Here is an 18,307-nt window from a genome sequence, read left to right as displayed (position 1 = left end):
TGCAACATAAATTTATTGTCTACTTCAGTGGAGTGTTTGATATAGACCGAGTGTCTCCCTGTGTCGATATGCATACTCTTTACATTGCAACGTCTGTTGGCGTCCTGACTTCGTACTTGGGATGTAAAGAGGTCAGTGCAGCTGTTTTTGAAGGAATGGCAAACCACTTCAGAAAGTGGTTTCCCAGATCCCAGTATAAGAAGCAGCATCATCAATGACTAAAATAAACCTTGATTTGATTTGATGTGATTTATTTTTGTTACATGTATTAGTATACAGCGAAAAATATTGTTTCTTGTGCTCTTTATAGACAAAGCATACCGTACATAGAGAAGGAAAGGAGAGAGTGCAGAATATAGTGTTACAGTCATAGCTAGGGTGTAGAGACAGATCAACTTAATGTGAGGTAGGTCCATTCAAAACTCTGACGGTGACAGGGAAGAAGCTGTTCTTGAGTCGGTTGGTACATGTCCTCGGACTTTTGTATCTTTTTCCCAATGGAATAAGGTGGAAGAGAGCATGTCTGAGATATGTGGGCTCCTTGATTGGCTGCTTTTCTGAAGCAGGGGGAGGTATATACAGATGGGATGGGAGGCTGGTTTGCGTGATGAACTGGGCTTCGTTTACAATGCTTTGTAGTTGTTTGCGGTCTTAGACAGAGCAGAAGCCATACCAAGCTGTGATACAGCCAGAAAGAATGCTTTCTATGGTGCATCTGTTAAAGTTGGTGAAAGTCATAATAATCATGCCAAATTTCCTTAGTCTTCTGAGAAATTAGAAGTGTTGATGGGTTTTCTTAACTATAGTGTCAGTGTGGATGGAACAGGACAAGTTGTTGGTGATCTGGATGAGCTAAGATGTCTGTGGGGAATTAAAAATGTCTTCAGGCCCATTAACCTTTCCCAGCCATTCCAAACAGTCACCAGGTGCAAACATCTGTCATATGTTTAGACTGTCTATTTAGATTTCAGCTATAATTAGGATGTTAAATAAGTTTTAAAATTTTCATTGCTGGATGTTTGCTTGTAATTGCTAAATTTAATTAAACTTTATTTAGTGAATGAAGTTGAGGAACCAGTTCTTGATAGTATAGTCCCTGAACAAAAATTATATTGGGTTTGTTTAGATTCCCAGTCAAAATATAGAAAGTATTATGTGGATTTGGCTGATAAATTTTGAGTACGGTTTTACAAGAAACAGATCACAAGATTTAGTAGTCAATTATTCTGAAGGTGTGTGATAATTTACTACTCTCCACTTAGAGAATACATTGTGGTATAAACTGATTAACTCAGTTAATAGGATAAATTACAACCTTTACTGGTTTGGAATTAAATTCACATCTCTTGAAGGTGAAAACAAGCAATTATACTTACATTAATCAGCCAACAAGTCTCCTGTTCTATTTTGAACGATCTCAGCTCATACATGCTAGCCCCAAACCTGCAGATAAACCATCTAACTCTATTCTCATCTCTTGTAACACTGAATTATGGAGGCCTGCTTGCAGAATTGCCATTTGGGGTCAGTGCAAGATCTAGTGTTCTCTCAAAAATGTATATGCTCTACAACGAAACCACCCAAACCTGCAACTTCAGTCTGCTGTGGCTGGATTGTGTTCGAGTCCTAATTACAGATTTCAGACTTGTGTGAAGAAGATCCTGACCTAATTGTAGCTCTGTTATTCATAGAAGAACTTCTCTTTATGTATCAGCAATGCTCTCTCACTATCTATCTATCTAAATTTAAATGAAGTACTGCCACTGAAAGTAATCATTATGTGAATACAGGGTAAAAAGATTGAAGCTGCAGCCCAGACACTTTCACAGGAAACTGAAATGCTCAAGGAATTAAAAAGGTAAGGATTCTTCATGATAACTCAGACGTTTAAATATTTCTCTGATTTTTTTTCACGAGATGTCAATAAACACGATGATCATATATAGGTAATTTTCTTAAAATGCTTTTATGGTGATTGCCCATTTTGTGGCTGTTTCAGTGATTTTGGTGCCATTGCTAGCTGCAGGTTCCCACACTAGTTGGTAAATAGTGCGTTCTGCAGCCCTTGTGCAGCTTTTTAGCACTTTCTGCCAGCAGCACTATCTCCATTGTTCAGTTAAAATCTATGCTGACAACTGCAAGCAATCTGCATTGAATAACGCCATTGTCCAAGCACAGACTAACCTGTTCCATAACATATCATTTAGGATCACTTCAAAATCACAATACTCCGATGATTACTTCAGTTCAGCAGTTGCTTTGCCTGGAGATTTCACCCTCAAAATAAATTTGAATCTCTGCAGTATGACTGATTGTAGTTGAGCCTTCACTAGATCCACAAGCTCACTAAGTAATTTGGGGGCCGGCACACTCATGGTTTTAAAACTGGAAATAAGGTCATAGATCTGTCTTCCATAAATACTTAGGAGAATTACTTTGCATTTTACCTCCTTCCCTGTTCCGTTTGCTTGGCGATAATACCTAAGATGTTCTGTACGTTGTGTCCAGTCGTCCGTTAAGGAGTCAAAAGAGTCTATTTGTCCGAAGAGAGGCATGCTGGCACATATATATTCTCTTTTTCTCAGACTTCGATTAAAACAAGATACTCAAAGGTGTTGGGCTAGAGGCAGTTCAGGATCGTTTATCCTTGTCACCAGATGTAATGATGTGCTTTTAGAAAGCACACCACTTTTAGAAAGTGAACAAAAAGCGATTTGTTTCATGATCTTCAAGAGCAGCAGCATGTTTGCAGCTAATTCTGAGATACTGTGCTTAGGAGAACCCCCATCCACTGGGGTGATTCTCTACCCTGAGCTGCAATTGGTCACCTAGCCCAAGTGACCCTTATTCTGCTGTGTTTCAGTTAAAGGAACAATTACCACAGTTTTCAACTTTTAAAAACAACTGTTTTGGCCGTTACTGAAGTAAACATTTCATTGTGAATCTTGTTAGGTGTTTTGCAATCATTTTACAGGCTGTGTGTCTAAATACAGTATGCAATTGATGAGCATCATGCCATTTTCTCAACTTACATTGTATTCTAAGAACCTAACCAGTAAAAAGTAACAATGAATGCCTTGACTCGTTATGTTTATTGTGAAGGATCCTGAGGGTTACAAGATTATTATTGAAAGATGCATTTATACACTGCAAAGCCAATGATTTTGCATCAATAGTAACATGTACTGTATAAACGAATTTTTAAAATCCAAAGTTGCTCTGGAGTGAAACAGACTCTCTTCAGGCAAATTCACCACACATTGTCCCAGTGATGACTCAAACTGGGATTCAACATCTGCTTTGTAATTGCAGTATTACTATAAAGGAATATAAAAGAGCCTTTCGGATTTTGACCTGCTTTGTGGTGTTTTTTTCCATGGAATGTGTATTGCACTCTTTTTCAGGATAATTGTTTTTAAGTACATGCAGATTGTAGGCCAACTCTGAAGCTACTATGCCTTCTTAACCATCCATCAGGGGCCTATCGGTTCTTGTCCACTTTCAATCTAGTTCTTAATTTTGTTAATACTCGGGAGAAAATAATCTTTGCAGTCATACAGCACTTTGCATTCATACAGTACTTTATAGAACATTGCAAAGTGTTTTGCAGCATTTTAATCACTTTTGAAATGTAGTTAGTTTCTGTTGGAATATAAGCAAATGTGGAGGCCACTTTTCACAAAGCAAATCATAAAAAGTAATGAGAATCGTGACCAATTAACCTATCTTCTGGTGATGTTGGAGAAGTACACCAAGAGCACCCCTGCTCCTTATAACAAAAGTTGTTTGAAATATTTTAAACCCATCTGAACTGACAGACAGACGGCTCTCACTTTATATCTCTTCCAAAATTAGATGCCTCAGACAGTGCAGCACTCACTTGATACTGTGCCAAAATGTCAGTCTAGACTCTGTGGTCCCATCGGAGTGGGGTTTCAATCCACAATCTTTTGACTTGGGTGAGAGTATGACCACTGAACCTTACTGATAGCCTGAAGTTCCCCAAAATAGCAATGTTTTGAAAGACAATGGGCGAAATTTATTGCCCGCTACCCCCACTCCCAGACAGGTTCAGTGGTAGATTGGCTGTACGAAGGGTGCTGGGTGAATATCCTGCAACGTTTCTGTCTTCCTCTATTTAAGTCTGGGGCAGGAAGGCATTCCCACCCAGATGCCAGTTGAAGCTTTAATGCCCACTTAAGGGCCAAAAGAAGGTATCTGGCATCAAGAAGGGGAAAACTACTGAAACCACTTCTGTTCTGTTTCTTCTGGATGCTGATCCACATCTTTCCCTCATTTGCCTTTCTCCAGTGATCCCTGGTAAAGGTCCAAATGAATTTGTGACAGTAGTCACCACTCCAGGTGGCCCTGCCGGTAATGGAAACCCACTGGCCTCTGATTGGCCAGCAACTCCCGGCGGGTTGGAGGGGCAGAGATGGAAGTCATGCAGTTAAATATCCACCATGGAGCCAGGAGCCCTGGCACAGTGTTCCCACCGCCAATTGGGGATTTAATTCACCCAGGCTCCCAGAAATCGCGTCGACAGGGAACATATACCCAGTTTTGATGGTGGAGCCAAACCCCCACAGCCCTCAATAATTTCTGCCTAATGCATCTCTGATTCCTTCTCTCCCTAAAACATTCTGCCTGATTATTATCTCTTATTTTAAAACACATCTTAAATCCTAACTCCATTGGTGCAAAGAGCTATTTGTTTCGCTCTGCGTCAAATTTTCTTTAATGATGCCCCAGAGATTTGTCTTGGAACTTCTGATTATGTTAAAGGTATGATATTAGTACAAGTTGTTGAAGCAGGAGAAAATATCAACATTGCTGATATTCCTTATCACTCAGTCTTGACCACAGGAAATTGTGCATTTCTGAATTGCTAACCATTGATACTTCCATCAAAACAGTTTGCTGACATTCACTGCAGACCCTCACATGATGACAAACTACTTCCTGAGGTACAGAAGATAAATTCTTTGGAGTGGAAACACTGATGCAGGAGAGGCAAATGGTCGGAATGAAAATAGACTCTTTAAATTGATCAGAACAGTGAAAATTCAGATTTGTGATCACATCTTTGTTTTACTTACAAATTTATAAATTCTTAATACTTATTTATAATCATATCCTGACAATCCTGGATTTCTCCTTCAGTGCATTTTAGGAATTTGTTTCTACTGTCTTGATTGTGTATGTAAATGAATAGATGGTTTTTTTTGTCACTATTAACCAACTTTGTTCTGATGTTGCAAATTTTGTAGTGCATTAGCAATTCGCATCTAGCGTTCCAAATTTTGCCGAATAGAATGTTTCAGCTAATGTGTTTCTTGCACTGAGAGATACTGATGAGTGCGTGAGGCTCTTTAAGTTACATTACTTCAATTCACAGTAGAGTTAGACTGCCCAAAGACAATTGCAGTGTAGTTCCCTTCAAAACCTGGAGAATTACTGACCAGGTGTGTACTTTAGGCATTTGATATTCTATTATGCACATATGTGTGACATGTAATGATATGCATATGTGTCAATGCTTGCTTAATGGCATTTGGTATTTTGTAAGAAACCAGAATGTCCATTTGAATATATATGGTCGGAAGGCTATTATAGAAGCTGTATTGTTGGGGGTCCCAGACCCAAACCCCAAGGTATATTGTGAAGTTACTTTAGACTCCAACAATTTTATTATTGTTGGCATAAATGTGGCGATAGAATGCTTTACCCCAGGTGTGACTTAACTGACAAATTAAGATTCTTTTATCAAAACAAGGTTTGTTCATAACACACTTTACATATAGTGCAAACAACATGAAGTAACTTAACTTTTGACAGTTGAACAATACTTGAAATGAAAGGAAACAATTCTAATTTCTAACTTATAACTATTTCAGTTCCAATTAAGCAATATTTCTCTTATAGACTTAAAACACATCCTAATTAAAGCTAGCAATCACAGATATACTTGCTGTGACATGGGTAACAGTTGTGAAGGTTCCAGAGAGTCTTTGCAGAGAAATTGGTCAGAGAGAGAGAGAGCAGCTTATAGGATTCTATCTTTTTAACAGCCCCCTCCAGTAACAACACGCAAAAAAAATTTCTGCTATAAACCCAACTCCTCCCACTTCTAGTATCACATGACTATATAACTCAGTACACCTAACTCACCTTCCATGACTTTAATAAAAAAACAGTAAAAAGTCTGACAACACCAGGTTTTAGTCCAACCGATTTATTTGATAGTAAACGCACAAGCTTTCGGGTTAGTCCCTTCGTCAGGTGAATGGAGAGTTCTGGCCTCAGACAGAGCATATAAAGCACAGACAGTTTACAGATTACTGATTAGAATGCGAATCTTTACACCTAACCTGCTGTTCAAGTCTTGAAGTGGCCGACAATGTGAGTGGAAGGAGCACTGATCACAGGTTAAAGAGATGTGTATTGTCTCCAGACAGCACAGTAAGTGAGGTTTTGCAAACCCAGGCAAGTGTTGGGGGTTACAGATAGTGCGACATGAACCCAGGATCCTTGTTGAGACTGTCCTCATGTGTGTGGAACTTGGCTATCAGTCTCTGCTCAACGACTCTGTGCTGTCGTGTGTCGTGAAGGCCGCCTTGGAGAATGCTTACCCGAAGGTCAGAGGCTGAATGCCCGTGACCACTGAATGCATTCAGCCTCTGACCTTTGGGTAAGCATTCTCCAAGGCGGCCTTCACGACACACGACAGCGCAGATTCGTTGAGCAGAGACTGATAGCCAAGTTCCACACACATGAGGACGGTCTCAACAAGGATCTTGGGTTCATGTCGCACTATCTGTAACCCCCAACACTTGCCTGGGTTTGCAAAACCTCACTCACTGTGCTGTCTGGAGACAATACACATCTCTTTAACCTGTGATCAGTGCTCCTTCCACTCACATTGTCGGCCACTTCAAGACTTGAACAGCAGGTTAGGTGTAAAGATACGCATTCTAATCTGTAAACTGTCTGTGCTTTATATGCTCTGTCTGAGGCCAGAACTCTCCATTCACCTGACGAAGGGACTAACCCGAAAACTTGTGCGTTTACTATCAAATAAATCGGTTGGACTAAAACCTGGTGTTGTCAGACTTTTTACTGTGTTTACCCCAGTCCAACGCTGGCACATCCACATCATGTTTAATAAAAAAAACAGGGATCTTCTCTAGTTATAAATGAAAAGCAATTAGCTTCATTCTAAGTAAACACTACAGGGCTAAAGTGAATATTTATCCTGCTTTCCAGCATCTGCCGCATTCCCACCAGACATACCAACTGCTTTGAGGAAAATAAAAACACAACTTTAAATACTCCACAGCAACATAAAATATTTCAATAGCACAGTATCATCACACTATCAATTAGATATGGATAGAATAGTGTCAGTATATAAGAAATAGGAACAGTAGTAAGCCATATGGCTCCTGAAGCATGCTCTAGTCTTCTATATCAATTTCACTTTGCCACCCCATTCCCAAATTCTCTAACTCCCTTAGTGTACAAGAAGCTATCAATCTCAGCTTTCATATCAATCCTCATGAGGTGTTGCCAATCCTTTGTATTGATTGTCATCTGTTTCAATGATGCAAGAAAATATTGCTAAATACCAGCAGACTGAGCATGAACCAGACGGTTGAAGGATAGTACCAACACATTGTCCCGATATCCATTCTTGTCAAAGTGGTTGACAAGCTTCAGAAGCAGTTATAAGGTTCTCATTAGTTTCTGGTGGATTAGAGAAAGAAATTAAAATTTAACAGGACTAATCAAGATAGCTTACATTTTTATTTGATGCACAAGACCTTTTCTCCCCCTCCTGATGAGACTCTTGAATTCCTTTCTGCGCTGAAGCATGGTCTTTTGGACAGTATTGACAGTTTTAATGTTTGCTGCTTGCTGCCATGCTCTGCAGATCACTGAGAACTTTGCGACCATGGCCTGGAAAGAACACCTAGCTCCCCTGGTTAACCTCGATCAACAGTCATTTAGTTGTAAATATAGGCTGCCTTATCCCTCCAACCTGCCTCACTGCCATTTCAACCTTTTGTGTATTTGGAAGATAAATCTTTGAATCCAGCACCAAACTAAAAACATCTGCTCATAAAATGGCCCCAATTTGTTCTAAGATCACCAGGCTGATACTGGAGATGAGGGGGTTAGCTTATAGGAGAGATTAAATAGACTGGGCCTGTACTCGTTGGAGCTTAGAAGGCTGAGGGGGGGATCTTATAGAGCGTTACAAGATAATGAAGGGGCTAGATAGGGTAGAGGTAGAGAGATTCTTTCTGCTTAGAAAGGAAAACAGAACTAGAGGGCACAGCCTCAAAATGGGGGGGGGGGGGGAGTTTAGAACGGAGTTGAGGAGGAACTTCTTCACTGAAAGGGTGGTGAATCTCTGGAATTCTCTGCCCATTGAAGTGGTGGAGACTACCTTGTTGAATATATTTAAGTCATGGGTAGATAGATTTCTGATAGACAAGGGAATTAAGGGTTGTGGGGAGAAAGCGGGAAAGTGGAACTGATCCACTTCAGATCAGCCATGATCTTATTGAATGGTGGGGCAGGCTTGAAGGGCTAGATAGCCTACTCCTGCTCCTATTTCTTATGTTCTTAAAAGATAATTCAGTTAAAAAGGTTTATTTATTCGTCACAAGTGAGGCTTACATTAACATTGCAATGAAGTTACTGTGAAATTTCCCAAGTTGCCACACTCCGACACCTGTTCATGTCAATGCACCTAACCAACACATCTTTCAGACTATGTGAGGAAACCGGAGCACTGGGAGGAAACCCACACAGACACAGAGAGAATGTTCAAACTCTACAAAGATAGTGACCCACGTCGGAATCAAACTTATCGGTTATCCACTTTGGTAGGAATAATGGTAGGAAGGACTACTACTTACAGGGCGAAAAACTGCAGCAAGCTACGGTGCAGAAGGACCTGGGGGTCCTTGTGCATGAGTCGCAAAAACCCAGCCTACAGGTGCAGCAGGTGGTCAGGAAGGCAAATGGGATGCTGGCCTTCATAGCGAGGGGGATTGAATATAAAAGTAGGGAGGTCTTGCTGCAACTGCACAGGGCACTGGTGAGGCCGCAGCTGGAGTACTGTGTGCAGTTTTGGTCGCCGCACCTGCGCAAGGATATTTTGGCCTTGGAGGGAGTGCGGAGGAGGTTCACTCGGCTGATGCCGGAATTGAGGTTGAGCTATGAGGAGAGGCTGAGTAGATTGGGCTTGTACTCGTTAGAGTTTAGAAGAATGAGGGGAGATCTCATTGAGACGTATAAGATGATGAAAGGGATGGATAGGGTAGAGGTGGAGAGGTTCTTCCCGCTCAGAAAGGACAGCAGGACTAGAGGGCACAGCCTCTAGGTAAGTGGGGGGGTGGGGGGGGGGGCAGTTTAGAACGGAGTTGAGGAGGAACTTCTTCACTCAAAGGGTGGTGAATCTCTGGAATTCTCTGCCGTTGAAGTGGTTGAGGCTACCTCGCTAAATATATTTAAGACGCTGGTAGATAGGTTCTTTGGTGGGCAAGGGGATTAAGGGTTATGGGGAGAAAGCGGGAAAGTGGAACTGAGCCACTTCAGATCAGCCATGATCTTGTTGAATGGTGGGGCAGGCTCAAAGGGCTAGATGTCCTACTCCTGCTCCTATTTCTTATGTTCAAATCCGGGTCCCTGACACTGTGAGGCAGCTGTGCTAACCACTGTGTCACTGTGCTACAGTGCTATCGCTGCAACTGTGACAATTTGAAGTTATTTGATAATTAAGCAATTGCGTTAGAAGGAAATCATAAGCTTGCTGTCATTGTGCCATAATGAGGCTGTGTATTCCATTGACCATTGTTCTGTTATTTTGCAGTTCCCTGGTACAGAATAATGAAAACCCCGAGGAACAGAATCAGGAGCTCCCACAGGAGCCTGAAGCTACAGGATCTGGTAAAGTTGATCTTATTTTTATCCACAATGGTGGGGAAGATATGAGAATGATTGGTATCAAGAATTTCCTACTTAGAAGTTTAATGGGATTAATTTCAACATTTCAAACCTTACCTTCCTATGGAATTTCAGGTATACATGTGTAGTCAAGGTAATTAAGTGTCCCATGCCACTAGATAAGTTGGTACTCTACCTTCTTTTGTACAGTTGGACACTCAGGCCCTGATTTTACCAGCACACCCGCCCTGAATCGGGGTGGGCGAGGCTCGCAGAACAGCATTCTCTGTTGGCCTCAGACACGATCTTACAAGCCTCGGGTGGACATGCCAGTAAAATTCCAGCCTGTGTGTGTGTCCAGTCACAGCTGGGATTCCATGTCCTACCAGTCAATGACAACCTATTAGTTAACTAAGCCACTCATACCCCTTAAGCGTATTGGGCCATTAAATACTATCAGAAACAACATGCTATGGTCAGTTTCATGTGAGCCAGTTTGCTTTAAGATCGACAGTCCTGGTTGTGCTATAGGTTGAGGAAGCCACTTGATTACTAATGAAGGAGGAATTTTGCCATTCTGCACAGAGGGAGGGAATTACTTACATGTATATCTTGTAATGAGCCTTTTTGTTCTCATTAAAGAGTGTGGATGAATTCTGCTAACTCTGTTAGGACCAAACTGCAAAGCAATACATCTCTCTCAGCAAAAGCAGAAAAGACAGGTTACAAAAGCTACCAACAAAATAATTAAGGAAGTAGCAAATAAAAGGGATTTGGTTCAGACTTGTTTCCAACTAATTAAATTGCAAAGGCAACTCATTTTTAAATGTCAAGCATGAACCAGTAGAGTTCAACTGAGTTCTGAGTTTCACCACCAACTCTTTCCCCATTAGCAACATGAGCAGTCTAAACTGGTATGTCTGCTTTTGTAGAAAGAATATCTGAAGAATATTTGAGAAAATCTAATAAAGCTTAATTAAACCATATAGGAGGAAGAGATAAATCTAGCAAGTGCACTCAAAACACTTAAAACTGATCTCTGCACTTGTATGCAAGCCAGTACTTTGCACCTCTTCATCTATTCATGAAAAATAAACAATAAAGCCAGTAATTTATCATGAATTCAAGAGAACAAAGATGTTGACCTGAAAGAAACAGTAAAATGGTATGGCAGAGAAGGAGTGAATGTCAAATTTAAAATTTCATTAGAATGACAGCTAAAGCAGTTGTTGTTTATGGTCAAATCAACCTACTTTCTTTCTGTGACAAAAGGTCACAGACCTGAAACATTGGGTAGAATCATGTGCCCCCATTATGGCGTGTTTGGTGGCAGGCAGCATTTAAATGGTTGCAAGGGTGGGGACCCCGCTGCCTTCTTGCCTTCTGTTAGGAGATCAGATTAGAAACCGGTGGGTATATTGTGAAACCAAACTAGACTCCAGCAATTTTCTATTTTTATCATTACTGTGAGGATAGTATGTTTCATTCCAGGCATGTTTCTACTGACACACTGGAAAACCTTTAGCAAAGCAAACTTTATTTAATGGTACATTTACATTAAAACAAAAGAATTAACATTTAATAATTGAACAATACTATAAGACCATAAGATATAAGAACATAAGAAATAGGAGCAGGAGTAGGCCATCTAGCCCTTCGAGCCTGCCCCACCATTCAATAAGATCATGGCTGATTCTGAAGTGGATCAGTTCCACATCCCCGCTTTCCCCCCATAACCCTTAATTCCCTTGTCTATCAAAAACCTATCTACCTGTGACTTAAATATATTTAGCGAGGTAGCCTCCACCACTTCAACGGGCAGAGAATTCCAGAGATTCACCACCCTTTGAGTGAAGAAGTTCCTCCTCAACTCTGATCTAAACTGCCCCCCCCCCTTATCTTGAGGCTGCGCCCTCTAGTCCTGCTATCCTTTCTAAGCGGGAAGAATCTCTCTACCTCCACCCTATCCATCCCCTTCATTATCTTACACGTCTCTATAAGATCCCCCCTCATCCTTCTAAACTCCAATGAGTACAAACCCAGTCTATTTAGTCTCTCTTCATAGGCCAACACCCTCATCTCTGGTATCAGCCTAGTGAACCTCCTTTGCACTCCCTCCAAGGCCAATATATCCTTGCGCAAGTGCGGCTACCAAAACTGCACACAGTACTCCAGCTGCGACCTCACCAGTGCCCTGTACAGTTGCAGCAAGACCTCCCTACTTTTATATTCTATCCCCCTCGCTATAAAGGCCAACATTCCATTCGTCTTCTTGATCACCTGCTGCACCTGCAGATTGGGTTTTTGCGACTCATGCACAAGGACCCCCAGCCCCCTCTGCACCGTAGCATGCTGCAGCTTTTCGCCTTTTAAATAATAATCCCTCCTACTATTATTTCTGCCAAAGTGGATAACCTCACACTTGCTAACATTTTACTCCATCTGCCAGGTCCTCGCCCACTCGCTTAGCCTATCCAGATCCCTCTGCAGACTTTCCACACCCTCCATGCAATTGCTTTTCCACTTATCTTCGTGTCATCAGCAAATTTTGTCACCCGACACTCAGCCCCCTCCTCCAGATCATATATATAAATGGTAAATGGTTTAATGGTAAATATGGGAGCAGAATTAGGCCACTTACCCCGTCAAGTACTCCGCCATTCAATCATGGCTGACTTTTTTCTCATCCTCATTTTCCTGCCTTTTCCCCAGAACCCCTGATCCCCTTATCAATCAAGAACCTATCTATCTCTGTCTTAAAGACACTCAATGACTTGGTCTCCACAGCCTTCTGCGGCAAAGAGTTCCACAGATTCACCACCCTCTGGCTGAAGAAATTCCTCCCCATCTCTATTTTAAAGGATCGTCCTTCAGCTTGAGGTTGTGCCCTCTGGTTCTAGTTTTTCCTACTAGTGGAAATGTCCTCTCCATGTCCACTCTATCCCAGCCGTGCTGTATCCTGTAAGTTTTAATAAGATCCTCTCTCATCCTTCTAAACAGAATTCTTAACTGCTAACCTATCACTGAGTTAGCAAAACACAGGCATACTTGTTTTGACTTAAGCCACCAGGCTTGAAGCTTTCAGAAAGCCTTTGGAGGGAGAGAGAGAGAGACACTGTTTTCCTCTAGCGGCCCAGACAGCAACTGCCTGTTTTTCAAAATGCAAATAAAATTGTTTCTTTAAGCTTAGCTCCTCCCATTAACCACATGAGTCTGTGTCTGTTAATCAACCTGATCAAAAACTCACAGGACTCTGCATTGCCTAATCTAAAATCACAGAAGGTCCATTAACTCACATTTCTAGCTAAAATCAAGCATTAGTCTGTATTCTTAGCATCTGCTGCATGTTTACCAGACATATCAACTCTTGTAACAAAACACATCCTTCTAAAGTAACCCCACCTTAAACACAAAATATAGCACACTATCATCACACTCCATCTTGACTAAGTCAATAGTGGGCAAGTCCATGGATAGCTGTCCCATCGCACCACAATAAAAACCCTAAAGTGGACAATTACTACCCACTTTTAAGGGCTTCATCCTGCTGCCCTATTATTAACCAGGCAGCTTGAAGGAGGCTTGCAATGTGGGGAGCATGGTGTACATATCCTGGTATGTTTACTTGGGAGCTTCCGAGGGTATCCCTTGATCACTTGTTCAGATGCCCTTGTTGCCTGACTAAGTGTCCAAGCAAGACCCTCCACCAAGAACCACCCCACCTTGTTGTGGAGCCACACCCCCACCCAGGGAAGGCTGACTGCTGGCCTGTTAAATGCCTGAGGGTTACAAGATGTGGCAAACTTTCTTGAAAAGAAGCAGCATGAGGATCTCACCAACTTTCCAGCCAATGAACCCCATCGCTTTCTCAAGATTCTGCCCATTAACTCTGTTTCTCGCTCTAAAGATGCTGCCAGACCTGCTGAGATTTTCCAACATTTTCTGTTTTTCTTTCAGATTTTTAGTAGTGGCAGCATTTTCCTTCTTTGCTTACTGATTTACCATAATTATAATTTGGATGCAAAGTGATTTGTCATAGCTGGCATTATTTAGGATGATGAATAATCAAAGGGTGATAATCTAACCATTCTGATACCATATTCATATGATTTAATTCTACATCAGCAGTTTTACATTTAATCACAGAAACAATGATCTTGTTTCTTTAAAACGCAGAGTAAAGCAACAATATTTCTCTCTCATAACCTGTTACAATTCAAGATACATTTACATATTAGAAACATTTTCTCAAATCTCTTGTTAAAGACTCTCTTCTATTTTCCTTGCTGCAATACGAAATTTATCTCCAGCAAATTATCCACAGATGTGGAGATAATCAATTCCTTCTCTGAAGTATATGAGGGAATGGGCCCTTCACTAAATAAATAGAAAACCAAGGTCCTTTTCCAACCTGCTCCCACAGTACAACATCTACCCCATCGATTATGAATGCAGACCATTTTCCATATCTTGTGAGCTTCCTCTTGTTGAAAATAAATTTAGACAAAAATCATCTCCAATGTGTCAGCTCAGTCTTTGGCCAATTGAATAAGAGTCTTTTGAGGAGTAAAATTTCAAACCCAAGACTAAAGTCATAGTTTACCAGATAGCAGTGATCCCCATTCTCCTGTATGTTAGAGACTTGGCGACCTACAGCAAGCATCACAGAACACTGGGACAAGTACCACCAAGACTGTCTTTGAAAGATCCTCCAAATTCAATAACAAGAAAAGTAGTCCAACAGCAGCAGCCGCTTCCAAGCTGACTTGCCCACCATCAAGGAGCTGATCACTCATAAGCAGTTCCACTGGGTGGCACGGTCGTTCGTATACGTGACACCAGACTCTGACAGTAACTGCTCTACTCAGCATGATTTTGATATCATTCTTAACCATCATGTTGTCTATTGCAGCCTGGTTTTCTTTTTAAGAAACTTCACGAAACTGTGAAGAAAATATTCAAGCAACAATGCTGCAGAGCTGTAGAAATCTACAGCCTTTTCCGTTATCTCCACTAATGCATTCATAAGGCAAAACAGCTTATCAACTAGAGAGATTATATGAAACAGGTTTGAATGCATAATTCATCCATAGTATCTCTGAATCTCTTTTATTTCTCCTGATTAATTTAGCGGTATGATTAGTCTAACAGTATCCAAGCAAATTTTTGCCATGGTATTAGTTTCTTCAACTAGATGTGATATGAATTTTATTTTCCATAGTGATGGTGGATTTATAATCCATGGATGACAAGGTTCTAAATTAGATGTGATCAATTTTGCATGCAAATAAAAATTATATTACACCAAACTCCAAAAAACAGCTTAAAGCATTTGTATTACAAAATTATGTTAGTAACAGCTACACGTTATCATCTTGGGGAGGGTGGAATCTACATTTCACAGGGTGAGGGCATTGCTGACTAGGCCAGCATTTGTTGCCCATTCATAATTGTCCTTCAGGAGATTTGGTGAACATAGGCGGCATGGTGGGAAATTGGCTAGCACTGCTGCCTTACGGCGCCAGGGGTCCGGGTTCGATTCCTGGCTTGGGTCACTGTGTGTGTGTGTGTGTGTGTGTGTGTGTGTGTGTGTGTGTGTGTGTGTGTGTGTGTGTGGAGTTTGCACATTCTCCCCATGTCTGCACGTGTTTCCTCCAGGTGCTCCTGTTTCCTCCTACACTCCAAAAATGTGCAGGTTAGGATGATTGCCCCTTAATGTCAGGGGTAAATACTTGGGGTCACAGGGATAGGGTCTGTGTGGAATTGTTGTCAATGCAGGCTCGATGGGTCGACTGGCCTCCTTCTGCACTGTAGAGATACTATGATTTCTTAAACTGTTACAGTCTGTGTGGTGTAGGTACCCTAACAGTGCTGTCAGAGAGGGACTTCAAGGGTTTTGACCAAGCAGTGGTGAAGGAACAGCGATATGTTTCCAAGTCAGTATAATTTGTGTTTTGGAGGGAACTTGCAGTGATGGTGTTCCCATATGTCTTCTGCCCTTGTCCTTCTGGATGATAGTGGTTTTGGTTTGGAAGGCTGCCCAAGGAGCAGTACAGCGGTGGCATGGTGGCACAGTGGTTAGCACTGCTGCCTCACAGCTCCAGGGACCTGGGTTTGATTCCTGGCTTGGGTCACTGTTTGCGTGGAGTTTGCACATTCTCCTCGTGTCCGTGTGGGTTTTTTCTGGGTGCTGTGGTTTCCTCCCACAGTCCAAAGATGTGCAGTTTAGGTTGATTGACCATGCTAAATTTCCCCTTAGTGTCCTGGGATGCCTAGATTAGAGGGAGTAGCGGGGCAAGTATGTAGGGTTATGGGGATAGGGCCTGGGTGGAATTGTTGTCGGTGCAGTCTCAATGGGCCAAATGACCTCCTTCTGCACTGTAAGGTTTCTATGATTTCTATGATCTTGTAGATAGTGCACACTGCTCATCAATGGTGGAGGGAGTGAATATTTGTGGAAGGAGTGTCAATCAAGCAGGCTGTTTTGACCTGGATGGTGTCGAGCTTCTTGATTACTGCTGGAGCTGCACTTATCCAGGTAAGTGAAGAGTATTCCATTACACTCCTGACTTGTGCTTTGTAGATGCTGAACAGGTTCCGGGGAATCAGGAGATGAATTGCACATCACAGAATTCCTAGTCTCTAACATATTTTTGTAGTCCCCGTACTTACATGGTGCATTCAGTTCAGTTTCTGATAACCCCTCAGGAGGTTTATAATGGGGGAATTCAGTGGTGGCGATGTCATTGAATGTCAAGGGGTGATAATTAGATTCTGTCTTGTTGGAGGTGGTCATTGCTTGCCACTTAAGTGGTGCAAATGCTACTTCCTTCTTTATCAGCCCATGTCTAAACGTTGTCCAAGTCTTGTTGTATTAGAAATGGCCTGTTTCAGTATCTGAGGAGTTACGAATTGTACCGAATTTTGCACAATCATCAAAGAACATTCCCATTTCTGACCCAGTGACCTGGAGGATGGTCAGTGATGAAGCATCTGAAAATGATTGGGCATAGTAATATCCCTAATTAAATGATGAATTATAAAGGTGCACACATATTGCATCTTGAACAGTGCCACAAACCCCAACCGGTTGCTGCTTCACAACAGTGCTCATGCAGAAAAATAGCAAAATATTCTGGATGGTGGAATCGGAAACAAAAATTGAGAAAGCTGGAAAATCTCAGCAACTCTGGCAGCATCCGTATAGGGTGAGAAAACACAGTTAACATTTCAAGTCCACGTCAGCCTCCTTCAGAAGCAGAGTTGGAAAATTATGATTATATATGAGAGAGGTTGGAAGAGCTGGAACAGTGATTAGTGGGAGCTGGGAGAGATTGCAACAAAGATGTAGCAAAACTTAAGAACAAGTAACAGAAAGCCTGGCGCAGGGGGAAGGATTTTTGTACAGGAACAAAAATGCTTGAGATATAGAAAAAGAGTAAAAATGGAGAAGAATGTCACAGTCTAAAAGGTTTGTTTGTTTGTTTATTTATTTATTTATTAGCCACAAGTAGGCTTACATTAACACTGCAATGAAGTTACTGTGAAAATCCTCTAGTTGCCACACTCTGGCATCTGTTCAGGAAAATTTATCATGGCCAACACACCTAACCAGCACATCTTTGGACTGTGGGAGGAAACCGAAGCACCCAAAGGAAACCCACGCAGACACAAGAAGAACGTGTAAACTCCACACAGACAGTGACCCAAGTCGGGAGTCAAACCTGGGTCCCTGGCACCGTGAGGCAGCAGTGTTCTGATTGATAAGGGAATTAAAGGTTATGGGGAGCAGGCGGGTAAGTGGAACTGATCCACTTCAGATCAGCCATGATCTTATTGAATGGCAGGGCAGGCTCAAAGGGCTAGGTGGCCTACTCCTGCTCCTATTTCTTATATTCTTATGTTCTTAACCACTGTGCCACCGTGCCATCCCCAGCATTGAGTCCAAAGAACTGTAATGTGCCTTATCTGAAGATAATGTATTGCACCTCCAGTTTGCGTTGGATTTCACCAGGACATTGCACCAGGCTAAGGAAAGACCTGTAGGTATGAGAGCAACTTGCTGAGTTGAAATGGCAAGCCACAGGAAGGTTGAGTTCGTGCTTGCAGGCCGAGCAAAGGTGTTCCGCAAAGTTATCACGCAGTCTACATTTAATCTCCCAAATGTCGAGGATGCTGCATTGCACCATCTGCTCATGCAGACTTGATTTAAGAAAAGCTTGAATTATCTCTTCTTAAGCACTGAATAAATCTACATGAAATTGATGTAAACATTCAGCATGCAGATGATCAAGCTCCCCTTCTCTGAGCAGGTAAATTTCAACCACAGGACATGAACACTCGGTAGATG

At 41.7% G+C, this 18,307-nt stretch overlaps 1 protein-coding gene across 1 annotated transcript in view; it reads left to right on the top strand.

Moving 5' to 3' along the window:
• Positions 1–18,307, top strand: part of LOC145353114 (E3 ubiquitin-protein ligase DZIP3-like) — a 141,331-nt gene that overhangs the window by 50,784 nt on the left and 72,240 nt on the right. The window contains exons 11-12 of the mRNA XM_080203487.1: positions 1,791–1,858; positions 9,884–9,960. Coding sequence (XP_080059613.1) covers positions 1,791–1,858; positions 9,884–9,960 — 145 coding nt within the window. The remainder of the gene's footprint in view (positions 1–1,790; positions 1,859–9,883; positions 9,961–18,307) is intronic.

Source organism: Carcharhinus amblyrhynchos, chromosome 15 (assembly GCF_965287045.1).
Source record: "Carcharhinus amblyrhynchos chromosome 15, sCarAmb.v2.hapA, whole genome shotgun sequence".
NCBI lineage: Eukaryota > Metazoa > Chordata > Chondrichthyes > Carcharhiniformes > Carcharhinidae > Carcharhinus > Carcharhinus amblyrhynchos.
Note: the sequence above shows the minus strand (reverse complement) of the source record. Positions and strands in the feature narration are given on the sequence as shown.